Genomic DNA, 13,281 nt, shown 5'->3' on the forward strand with positions numbered 1-13,281 from the left:
CTCGACACTCCTGGTCATAGCATGTGTTCCTCGGTGGAGGTCTCTGGTATTCCAGTATGGATTTTGTGGCTGTTTGCATAGAGTGGGTAATACTTTTCCACGGATATGTAGACATCGGATTTTGCATATTTTTTATTAATAAAGATACGAAGATTCTGATTGGACTAAAATTCGTTTCAAAGGAAACTAAATTCATATTTTTTTAAATATTTTTTTTTCCGAATTGTAGCAAACCGTTTGGGGCTGTGCTGACACCTTTCCCGATGGATTGTATAGCAGTAATATCGACCAGTTCGTAAGCTGTGCTTCTCTTTAAAGAGTCCGAACATCCCAGATGCAGATTCGCAGATCATGGTCCTTAAAACGTATACGTGTGTCATCAACTTTAGAGGGGTTTATGTTTCTTTGTTTTTTTATTAGGATGTTTTTGTACTAGCCTAACTACCTTTAGCGGTAACACCACGGGAAGGTCCGTCTCCACCTGAGATGAAATAGGGGCTATAATACGTCTTGGGCCAATGAATCTCCTTTTTCCGCAAAATCTTTAATTGGGCGCCAAAGATCACCACCCATGAAGCTACGGTATTATCGTGAGTGTCAATGAGGAATGGATTCGGTATGCAAGGGAAGAATTAAATAGTAAACATAAAATGTAAAGGAGTCAGATTATATTGAGAAGTCCAACCAACGATAAAGGCTTGATTAGAACCTACAGAAGCCTCGTTCCAGAAAATATTAGCAAGTTATCAGTGAAGAACTGCCCAAAAAATACCAAATATAACTGGTTCTTTTCTGTTAGCACAAACTTTTTGGGCAGTTCTCCCCCCATTATTATAAGTCTTATTTTGTTATAGTTCCGAACAGATTTGTAGCATTCCGGTTAACTTAAACTAAAAATGGTCATTAAATTTCATGGAGAACTTTCTTGGCATTAACTTTTAATGTGAAAAATTTTTTTAATTTTTTTTAATTCCTCCGAATTGGTTAATTTTGTGTTTTAAAATTTATTCAATAGTAAAAGTAAACATATAATAATCGCCCATATAGTATTAATTCTATCACCAAAAGATACTCGAGGACAATTTCAATGTTCCGTTAAACATTATATCATTAGGATAACATTCGTATTTCCAAAGAAAATCATCATGCACATACACACCGTTTTCTCACACACCTAAGTAGCTCACCTGAACTGACAAGGGTATGAAATGAGTTCAGCACATGATTGAGTTAAGACTCGGTGAGCGCCTAGTGTTGTATCTCACTCAAAAGTCGTGCTTAGGCAACAGCTCAACAACTCTAAAGGGAAACCCATTTCAATCATTTAAGTGTTTAATTGAATATCGAACGGATTGATGCTAAGCTGTATTCGGAATTTGTAAATTATATTTTCGTTTAAGTGTTTTTGAAATGAAATTTGAAACCGACGATCGTAAACGGCAAATAAAAAATCTTTATGAAAAATAAGAATATGCAACGTTGTGAAAAGTGTATTTAACGAAGAAAAAATAATTTGTGAAAAATAAAGAGAAAAATATTTAAAAATCAGCAAATAAAAAATAATGAAAGATCATTCGGAACAAATTGAAAATGAAGTTACTCCTCCTTCGAATTTAGTTGACAACAGAACTGAAACAACAACATGCAATACCGACGGCCCAATGCCAACAACCGTCATTGTTAAGGCATATGAATCGGATACGGAAAATGAAAAACCTGTGATTTTAGAATTGGGAACAACTTCATCGACCGTCAGCACAAATAACATTCCCACAACTGCACATTTATCAGTTCCAACCGCATATGCCGAAGATTATCCATTGGATATGCATTATTCGATTAGTTCACAACATCCGACGTACGTAAATTCAATAGATAGCGGTTCCATGAACAGCCTATACACTTCCTTGCATTGCAGTAATTCTTACATGGATCCAATATCTATACCACCTCCATCACTCCAACCATTATCAACTCCTTTACATGCTATGCCAGGTTCAATGAATGGACCAACATATTCCGGCCATATACCCCACACAGTTCACTCTTGGTCAACGGGAGCATCTGCATCAAGTGTTCGCTTGGAGGATAATACCGTTGCAGAAACAGTACCAGCGCCAATTTATATGTCTTACAATCATATACAGGAGCACTCTATAAACACCGAAGTAAATCGTTCTTGGAAGGAGAAAGCTTTACAAAGCGAAAAAGGTAAGAAGGAGATGAAATGGTCAAATGTGGTGTTCAAAAGGTACGGGAATGGGACAACAGTGTCAGAAACGCCAAAAACTCTAACTGGAAAATTAATGTAGCAGCCAATTGGAAAACAAAAAAGCTAGCTTTTGTTCGAAAAATTTACCTAGCAGAATATTTAACGCATGTTTTGCTAGAATTGTGAGTACCGGAACAGGATTTCTGCAATAACTGCTAAAAATAAAAAAATTCTTGAGCAGGGCTTATATTTTCGTTGCTATATATGTAGGTCATACTGCTTGCGATTTATTCGACGGAGATTGGTCCTGATTTGTACATCAAGCAATGGCTCACCTAAGCCATGTTATAATACGGATAGTGTCAATATTTAATATTTTCTAACGTCCAATGCAGGACCCAGACCCTCTTTGGTAGATCCTTTTCTCTGTTGGCTGTTAGCGTTCGTTCGAAGCATAAGGTATATATTTGTTCCTTGTCTGAGGGTGCCACCGTGGTGCAATGGTATGCACGCCCGCCGTGCACGCAGAAGGTCGGGGGTTCGATTCCCAGGGCAGGCAACATCAAACATTTTGTGGCAAAATACCCCTCAGTAATGTTGGCGACATTTCCTGAGTATTTCAGCCTTGAAAAACTTCTCCACAAGTGGTGTCTTAAGACACGCCCTTCGGACTCGGCGATAAACAGTAGGTCCCATATCATTGAGCTAAATATGAATCGGGGTGCACTCATTGATATGAGAGAAGTCTCCCTTGTCCCGTATGGGATGTTGTGGAACAATGTTTGTTTGTTTGTTTCCTTATCTGAGGAGTCGTCGATAATGGACGTAGTCACTGCAAAACATTCGCCCTATAAGCCGTACTAAGAAATGATTTCCATTCCTCTCTATTTGTTGCTTCATTTCTCCAATTTGGAATACCGCGCTTTTTGATCTCGTCTAACACTTGTATACTCCATCGAAGCTTTGGCATTCTAGTTCTGCGCGTACCGCCATGTGGCCCGTATTTATACGCCTTTTAAGCGGGTTCATCATCGCTTATTCTTATGACATGGCCTAGGCAACCCAATCGTTGTATCTGCTGCAGATACAGCTCGTGGTTCATACCACGTCGATATTTACCGTCAACGCAGATTGAACCGTAAATCTTTTGAAGAATTTGTCTCTCAAACAAGCCAAGCACTGCCTTGTATGATTGCGCGGGTAGTATGGGTGTTTTATAAAGATTTATTTTTGTTTGACGGGATGTGGCTTTGTTGGTGGCTGTTGACCAATAAAATTCTTCTTATTTCACAACTGATGTTGTTTGTTGTAATTATGGACATGCGGAGGTATATTAATTGGAACCGACTAGTACAGTTGTTCTGAGTTTTATGTAAGCATTGCGTGCCTACACCATCAAATCGGTCTATCGTCGTTTACCGCCAGACCCACTTTAGCAAATTCTTCTTTGACTTGGTTAAAGGCATCAGTTACATACTTATTTTATTGATCGGCCTTTGATCTATATATCATCAGCACAAGCAAGAAACATTGTGTCCTTTCCATCACACTAAAGCAGGGTCGCCCATCTGTATACTGCAGGTGCCAGGGACGTACGCAGGATTTCATTTCGGGGGGGGGGGGGGGCACAACTTGACCAAAAATCATGAAAAATTCAAATGTTGTGTAGCGTTACGTAAAGCTATTTTAAGGGGTTATGGCCACTTATAAGCATGAGAAAAGCCATTTTCATGAATTTTTTATAAAAAATCTATTAAACCTTAAGTTACCTTCCTTTTTTTGAAAAATCTTACATTTAAATGCCCGCTTATAAAGCACTGTTTTTACTAAAGCAGTTTGTGGTACCCACTGTAGTTTGAAAAAGAATAAACCGATCAGCATATACATATTTTTTGGGATCATTACGAACCTAATAATCTTGTCCATTATCGAAAAGGAATTAAAAAAATAAATTTTTAAAAATTTTGAACAGTTAAAATCAGAATTTCGATTTTAACAAAAACAAAACACTGTACAAAATTGATATTTTTTCTGACTCCGTCAGCAGTTTTTTTAAAGACTCTCGGTTAAGCACATGATTTATGTGTACAATAGTCCCACAAAAACATATAAAGTGCCACTTCGAGGAAAATACGTTTTTAGTTTCTATGCTACATACAAAACACAATAAATGTTTCCCTTCGAAAGCTCATATCTCGGTAAATTTTTGTCCGATGGACTGGAAATTTTGGCACATATTCTATTCTATATTTTATATGAAATAATGGTACAAAGTATATAAATTCAATAGAAAGAATTCATAATATTTAGTCCCAATTTACATTAGGCGAGTTTACTTGCGGCAAGTCTCAGTTTGTAGGAGAGACACGTAAGGGGTATGGAAGTGGAAAAAAATTGCTCGTACCGGCAATTTTCAGGCAATTCCTCTTATATTTTTCGTTTTTGACATTATTTTCATTGTTTTGGAAACAGAATTGCCTGTATAAACGCAAGAGGCAAGTTTAAAAGAGAACGAGAAAAATTGCCACAAGAAAAATCGTTTAATGTAAATTGGGACTAAGGATACAATTTTAAATATTTATAGAGTAGGATATTTAGAATTGAAAATAGACAATAACGGGCCACGTTCGGTAATGTCGCCATGTAAAATTTATTGAAGTATATTGAAGTTTTTAATCATACAGGTCCACGTTATGTTTTATCGCAGAATTATACAACCACAAAGAATTGCCGTTGTCTTTGCTATAGCAAGATTTTCACTATTTCGATGATCTTAGCCTAATTTTTAAGAATATCGGCTGTCGTTGTCGTTGATATGTTTCCAAAAGAAAACATTAAGAAAAATTTAACAGTTTTTGAGATATGGTGCGAAATGTATACAAATTATGGAATTTTTAGATATATTATAAAATTTATTTTTTTTCATTTCTCCAAATATTTTATTTTGGCCCTTATTTGCTGCAAAGGTCAGAAGAAGATTTTCATTGGTTTCAGAGATATAGCCCCGAGTTGTTTAAAAAGTCGATATTTAACAATGTTTAGATGGGGCCATAAAATCCAAGCTGTATCTGACTCAACAAAACGGAACTAGGGCTTTTGTACTTTGGGTCTGTACTTTCAAAAAATCCTCACTTCAAATTATTTGCACAAGATTACCTTAAAAATGTTGCACAGTGTTATTTACCGAAAGCGTTATAATTTGTTTTCTTAATTGTACGATTAGAAGTTTTTAGACTCGATGACAAACACTTTGATGGACTTAGTTCTATATAGTTTTGACAAATAACAATCGATCCTTATTGAACACCACATAATTATTCACATTGTTCCACAACATCCCATACGGGACAAGGGAGACTTCTCTCTCACATAATTATTCACTAATAATTATTTGAGAGACACTCCTCTCGATAGTTACCGCGCCCATAAGCTTTTAGTTGGCCACCGTAGTATTTAGAGCTTTGTCAGGAAGCATAAACTTGTCCACGAAAATTAGGATACACTACAAAATGTCCAAAAAATCATCGAACAGTCTTTAAACTGCAGTTATGTTAGACTTGTATAAGAGACCTGAAGATGTTGTCCAAACATATTCTCTTGGACCTTGATGTACTTTTGGAAGTAATCTTGCGAACCATATTAGGTTCGATTTTAGACCGAATCGGTTAGTCCCTTCGACCACTTTAGTGAACATTTTTGAACTTTTATGGCGGAGGTACCGATATGACTTAAATTTAATTTGGACAATACATTACGAGATCCATAACTTGGACCGAGAGTTATCATGAGTTCCAACCTGCCAGACAAACAGAGATACAGACGGACGGACGGGGTGGTAAGTACTTCCATCTTGGCTGAAACGAATATCGTCCAAACATATGTGAAGTCTTAAATCATTATTTTGATTAAATCTATACGATACAATTCTAGTGTATATAATCTCGTAATCTAAAGTCTGATGTTACAATTATACTTCGGTAATGATAAGTAAAAATCAAGTGAGGCACAAACATTAATTTTTCTTCATTATTTTCTCATACTGTTTAGCAGCAAATTTGTCTAAAACAGAATAAAAAAATTTTGGCGATATCAGTAAATTAAATTTCTAATTGGCTTTCAATATGTAGTCCACGAAGGACCGACCCTTCATACATTTTATTCAATAGATTTTTTTATATATTTCCATTCCCATAATACTGAACTCGTTATTTTTGTTATAACCGGATGAGTTTTAAGGCTCGAGAACTCTATACAGTTCGAATAAATAATAGACATGGGGTATATTCATTAAGGAATTAGCATTTGATAGTGGTATGATATGACATGAAGAAGTAATTCAGATTTCATTGGAAGTTTCTCTCAAAAACAGCATACAAAAAAATTTTTTTAATATTTTCTTACAAAACGTGTTAATGATGTACATTTTCTGTTCAGAAACTTAAGAAAATATAAGTTTTAATTTGAAATCTTCAAATATACAAACATTTTTATGAGAAAAAAATATAATGACTAGTTACAGTAGCTTAAAAAATTTTGTTCGACCAAACCATTTCGGGGGGGGCCCGGGCCCCCCGTGCCCCCCCCCCCCTGCGTACGTCCCTGGCAGGTGCCCACTGAGTTGTTTTGCACTTGCTATTCTCTCTCATTCACAGTGTACGTGAGCAAAAACGTTTGATGGTATCTCTTGGGCGACGCTGCACTAAAAGCGTCTCCTTGTCTGAAACCTCTTTTTGTGGCGAACTGTTCGGAGATGTTCTTTTCTATTTTAACTGAGGGCCGGGTATTAGTTAAAGTCATCTAAAAAATTAACTTTGTGGGGATACTAAATTCAGACATGACTTGGAATACCTTTGAACGTAAGGGACTGTCAAAGGCTTATATAATCAATAAAAATGTGGTAGTTGTCGATTTGCATCTCTTAGGTCTTTTCTAGGATTTGCCGCAGGGTAAATATCTGGTCAATGGTAGATTTGCTAGGTCTAAATCCGCATTGGTATGGCCCAATTATTTTAGTAGTACACACAATATCCCTGTCTTGTAAGCAATAGGGAGCATACTTATGGCCCTATAAATGGAGCACACGATCTTATCTCATTTCTTGTGGACGGGACCTCAGATTCCAATCGTCGGGTACTCGTTCTTCTTGCCAGATAGTGCTAACTAGCTGATGAATACACCTTATCAGCTTGGCGCCTCCGGTTTTGAACAGCTTGGCTGGTACGTCATCTTGGACGGGCGGTATACATTCAATACTATCATCTAGGATTGGATTTGCGGTATCATCGTCGTCTTCGCTACTAACAGTTTGGAAAAATGCTCTTTCTATAACCTGAGCAGGCTACACTATAACCTGAGCAGGCTATACTAAAGACTTCAGACTTCGTACTGATTCCTATATATCGCACCTTTTCAACAAAATAGAAGCAACTCAAAATTTATTATTTTTCAGTAGAGACAAAAAATGTTGATGCATTTTTAGTAACACTGAAGACATGAAGAGTTGCGTAACGGTATTTTTTGACGAAAGAGCAGAAAAAATAATGGGAGATTTTTACAGTGGGAGGAGTTGAGCATTATGTATCGTTTTTTAATAAAAAGTGAAAATTTCAAAATTTTGAGTTACTACGCTCTTGTTGAACATGCGCGATATCTCGATTTTTTCAAACTCCCGCTTTTCCTTTTTTCCCATTATCTTGCGGACAGACTTTTCTCCTATCCCGTGCGCTACAAATTGTAGAGTGCCTGTTTAGTTCAAATCAAGTAACTCATTTTTAATACAGTTGCAGTTGACCAATCGAACTAAAATTATGCTCAGATTTGGATAACAATACATGAATATGAAAACAAAACCATTAGGGGTCCATTTTTTCATATAGCTTCCATATAGTGGTAGCACCCTATTTCAGGTATTGTTATGTTTTTATCTACTTTTTTGTCGAATTGGCTGTAACTTGGCATTTGGAGTTCCCAATGGTCTAGGAACTTCCCCACCCAAAAATTGTGGACATATGTAGGCCCAGGTTTTGGTATTTGAAGTTCCCAGCAGTTCGAAATCGTTTGCACCAAAAATTGGCCCTAAATAATTTTTGGTGCAAACGATTTCGAACTGCTGGGAACTCCAAATACCAAAACCTAAGCCTACATATGTCCACAATTTTTGGGTGGGGAAGTTCCTAGACCATTGGGATTTTGTAAAATTTAAAAAAATAAAGCCATAATAAACGTAACTCTGTTTATTTCAAAATTTCAAAAAAAAGTTTGAAGCCGCCTTAATTTTTCATTAAATTTTTAGCTACCCCAAAAATGTTTGTAACAAATACTCATCCTTGTCTTTGGAATAGACAATACTTAAATTGTTTTGATGCGAAAACTTTTTTCCATTGAGACAAGGTGTCACAAAATGTGTGTTATAAACATAAGTTTCTTGATTTTAAGAACAAAAGTTTGAAGCAGCCTTTCATTTTTCATTAAATTTTTAGCGTCGCCAAAATTTTTGTAACAAATACTCTCCCTCTATGCAATTCTCCATTTAGAGGAATGGGTTGAAAGCATTAGAATTGAACATGAATCGACTTTTCATTCAAGATTTTCAAATTTATGAAAGTCCATATTTATATTAGGCAATTTTCCCTGCGGCAATTGTCACTTTGTTGGAGAGAGAGGTGAGGCATATGGTAACCCCTTGCCTCTCAACAATTGCAAAGGAAAATCGCCTAATGTAAATATGGACTAACCAAGTCTAAAAATATGTCTGTCCTTGTACTCGATAATTCGTAATAATTATTACAAATGTTTCTAAAACTGACAGTTGTATAAAGAAAAAGATGCTGAAAAAAGTGTTTCAGCAACATTTAGTAAGTACGAGGACAAACCTAATATTTATTTTTGAAATTATAATAATTTATTGGCACTTCTTATGTTTTGTTTACAAATACCAGTGACACTAGTATTACTTCCCAGCAAAAAAGTTTGGAAGTAGTGCAATGCAGAGTTATGATTTCAATACATACAGTTAGGCAAGAAATGTATTGCAAAAAACAAAATTGTAGAAAATTTCATATTTCTTGTTCGTTTATGGCAACAAGTTATGTAAAAACTATACTGTTTTTTGTGCAAATATCTTGCTATAGGTCCTAACAACAATATTCCGCCAAAACATGCCAAAGTTATTTGCGATTTATAACAAATACGGTCAAAAATAAGAATTAACTACTATTTGGGGGTGACAATAAAAGTATTGCAAAAATTACCAAATCGATGGTTTCTTCGAGAATTACCAAAGATGTGTTCTTTAATGAGTTGCCTATCCACTTTGGACATTCATTTGAGCATTAATGAGCTCAGTTAAACCAAAAAATAAGGCTCGGTATGTTCCACTCTAAGGATACTGGTTCCCAATTTTTAGTAAATCTTGATCCTTCGTTGCAGGATGTTTTTGGAGCCTTTTGTTAAATTGGACCCAAATATTTTATGAGGGTTGATATCAGGATGTTGGTCCGATGCATTCAAGAGTTTTGTGTTGTTATATTACATCGGCAATTTACACAAATAAGATTAACATGTAATTATCTGGTCTTTGGAATGGTGGTAGTTGACTTTGTTTGAGCATTCGGGATCGATTTTTCTGACTTTCAGACTAATGACTATTAAATATTTCTTAATAATTTCAGTAGGAATGCCTTCCCAATCATTATTATATCCGTGAACCCAATTTTGCATACTATTTTCCATGTTAAAGAATATTGTACGCAAATATTCGGTATTCCAGCTTCTCCAGTAGCGGTTTAATTTCCATATTTGATGGGTTTTATTGGATTTGGCGCAATTTTTTGGATTTATTATGATAGCAGAGGATAATATCTATCCACTTAGCAAAAAATAAATCATATCAATACCATTGGGAGACGAAATAGTGCTCTGTCGTAGGTCGTTCCAAAATACTACACTGGTGTAAATTTTTTCCATATACTTTCCAGAGGTATTTCCATTTTCTCAAAGCCAAAATCGGACTGTTTTGCATTGTTCCATTATCCTACAATACATTTTGAGTCAAATATTCATTCTTTGCCTACTTGCCTGTGGCCTATTCGTCATGGTTTATTGTTAATATGGTCCCATGCGTTTTTTACCTGTCTGAAGACCCTCCAGGACGGCATTTTTTATCACTGAACTTTATTACATTCAATACTGTTATTCTATTATTAGCCGCAAAAGTCATCAAAATGCATAATGACCGCAAAAATTTGCAAAAATTTTATAGTTTTATAGTACAGATTTTCCCTTTGCAATACTTTTATTGTCACCCCCAAGTAGTAGTTAATTCTTATTTTTGACCGTATTTGTTATAAGTCGCAAATAACCTTTGCATATTTTGACGGAATATTGTTGTAAGGACCTATAGCAAGATATTTGCACAAAAAATCGTATCGTAAACGAACAATTAATATGAAATTTTCTACAATTTTGGTTTTTGCAATACTTTTCTTGCCTAACTGTATTTCGATGCAGTCCACACGGAGTTATGAAAAATGCACTCCGCTCGATACATTTTAGAAGCACTCGCTTATAGATCCCTAGCCAAGCAAGCCAATTTTTGATCCCTACAGTCGCAGTCTTTTTTTCTGAACACAAGAGTGTCTAAAATTATAAGAATTTGTTTAAAAAAATAAAGAAATACAAACTAAAGATACGAACATTGCTGTAATTCACGAGACGCAAATTATTTTTGAAGTGGAGTTAGAGTTTTTTTTGGAAATCTGAACTGGAGTTGGAGGAAAAATGAAAAACCATTTGGATGATGAAGCAATATCAGTTGCGGTGTCACAAAATGCCGAGCAGAGGAAGTAAACTCAGTTATGATCAAATTTAATGGAGAGTTTTTATAATTTGTATTAGTGTAATAAAGTCAATATTCTTGCTTACACGAATAAGCAATGTATTTTATTTAGTTTGGGATATTTGCAATGGCTTGCATTTTATAGCATATCTAGACTACATTTAAATTCAATCCAAAACACTACATCAAAGGCTGTGATTTGGATCGAAAATGGAGTGCATCCTAGCTGTGTGCCGTGGAAGCAAAATGGAGTGCATCCTATCTGCGCGCTCTCTTGTACAATTCATAGGTGAATTCATAGGAAAATATGTACTCCAGTGGCAATTGTTCAAGTGATTTAACTGCATCCGCGCATGCAAACTTTTTGCTGGGTTACAACAACAAATTTCTATGTGGTTGTTGTTACGTTTGTTGTACAACAACACTTGCCTCTACCTGTGGTGGGATTCTCTAACTCATTTTTTGGTTACCGACAAAAAGCACACAGCTTAAACTTATGTTAATCCATCAGTTACTTTTTTGTAAATATTGTAATATTAAGTGAAAACTTTTCTTTGACCTCCTAGACCTGTTGCCCTTCGAATCTGCCTAATACATGCAATCCGTTTTGCAACCTCCTATTCTAGAACTATTTTATTAGTCTTTAATTTAGTAAAAATTATACAAATATTTCCGTTTATAATTTCTTTGCTAAATATAATTATTTTGTAGTTTCAGTGGATAAAAGTCCCCATACAAAACATTGTTAATATGAGCCCATTATTATTATTATTTTCAGATTACAAAAAGACTGCCTGCGACAGAGAACGAACACGAATGCGAGATATGAATCGAGCATTCGATCTTCTGCGTTCTAAATTGCCTATCTCAAAGCCCAATGGTAAAAAATATTCGAAAATTGAAAGTTTACGGTGAGTAAATCAAAAAATGGCGAGATATTTGGTCTGTTGCAGAACTGCAAGAATCTACTAAATATTACTATTTTTTGATATCATAAAGGAAAAATTGTTATCGTAGTAAAAAGTTGTTGATTCAGGTTCTGCAACAGGCATATTATTTAATTTTAATTGTAGATTTTTTTGTCATTCTGTCTTTTAGGATAGCCATAAATTACATCAATTATTTGCAACAATATGTAAAAGCCACTGATCCGTTACCACCACAAAGTGCTGTGGATTATCTCACCGAATTAAGTTTACGACGTCGTTCGAACGGACATCGTTATGAAAATCACAAATCGGAATCGCCATTATATGATCCCCTGAACGAGAAGGATTCACTGGATGACAATGCCTGGAATGAAAATTATTTATCGAGTACTTCAACCCATGACAAATGGGATTAAAAGTGGAAGTTAAATTCTACTGTTTATGTTACGTCAATGCATTCCTTTAATACCAAAGAAAAGTTCTGATTAATTTATTAAGCCTACCATAAAAGAACATTAGCAACAATAATATTATAAAATACCGAAATGAAATTGTTTGTAGTTGCAACACTTATTGATACATACTTACTTTCATTTTTATTATAAGAATAAATTTCATCTTATGAAATAAACAAATCTTCTTATGAGATAAATTTTGCTAGGAAGCCTCTCACGTATTCTGTAACGTAGTCGTTATTGATTTCATTTTCTTTTGAAATATCTTATTCTCTGAATTTGCTTCAAAAATATTTTCTGTGGGAATTTGTTCAGTTCATGATGAAATTATAAGGTGGCGTAAAACGACCAGTAGTGCGATTCTATAACTCGCTACCGATTTCGATAGTTACGATATTTGTCGGTAAGTGCTATTCTGTATACAAATTTTACCGATTTTTAAGTACAGTACACATTGTCAGTTTTGAATGACGATTTTTTGTAATTATCGATAACTGTCCAACCGTCCAGCAACCACAATATTTGGTGGTTGCATGATGAATGACAAAAATGAACGGCCACACTAGCAAGCAACAACAAAGCTGTCATTCAAAACTGACAATGTGTACCCAGCTTTATGTCGGTAAATATCGAAAATCATCGGTCAGTTACCGACGAAAAAAAGGAGTCGTTAAGTCTACCGATATAAAAGAATTTTTAAACACAAAATCAATGATAATCAATTTTTTAATAAATGATTTTGGAATATTTTTCTTGGCAAATAAAAGACAAGCACGCATAAAAAAGAAAATTCTACGACATATGGAGGATACTTTCAATCTAAATAATAAGAAGCTTATGACAAATTGG

At 35.1% G+C, this 13,281-nt stretch overlaps 1 protein-coding gene across 3 annotated transcripts; it reads left to right on the forward strand.

Annotated features, from left to right (window-relative positions):
* The first annotated feature begins 1,318 nt into the window (after positions 1-1,318).
* Positions 1,319-12,612, forward strand: sage (salivary gland-expressed bHLH). 3 transcript variants are annotated; one of them, XM_073958539.1, is made up of 4 exons: positions 1,410-1,858; positions 1,919-2,211; positions 11,827-11,959; positions 12,147-12,612. In XM_073958539.1, the coding sequence occupies exons 1-4, from the start codon at positions 1,563-1,565 to the stop codon at positions 12,391-12,393; spliced, it is 969 nt and encodes a 322-aa protein (XP_073814640.1). In that variant the 5' UTR covers positions 1,410-1,562; the 3' UTR covers positions 12,394-12,612. The 3 variants fall into 3 exon arrangements, with proteins under 3 accessions (XP_073814638.1, XP_073814640.1, XP_073814641.1); XM_073958537.1 differs by having other exon boundaries at positions 1,319-2,211; XM_073958540.1 differs by having other exon boundaries at positions 1,410-2,211; positions 12,122-12,231.
* Positions 12,613-13,281: the final 669 nt, after the last annotated feature.

This window comes from Musca autumnalis, unplaced genomic scaffold, assembly GCF_047663935.1.
Source record: "Musca autumnalis isolate F117 unplaced genomic scaffold, ASM4766393v1 scaffold_1, whole genome shotgun sequence".
NCBI lineage: Eukaryota > Metazoa > Arthropoda > Insecta > Diptera > Muscidae > Musca > Musca autumnalis.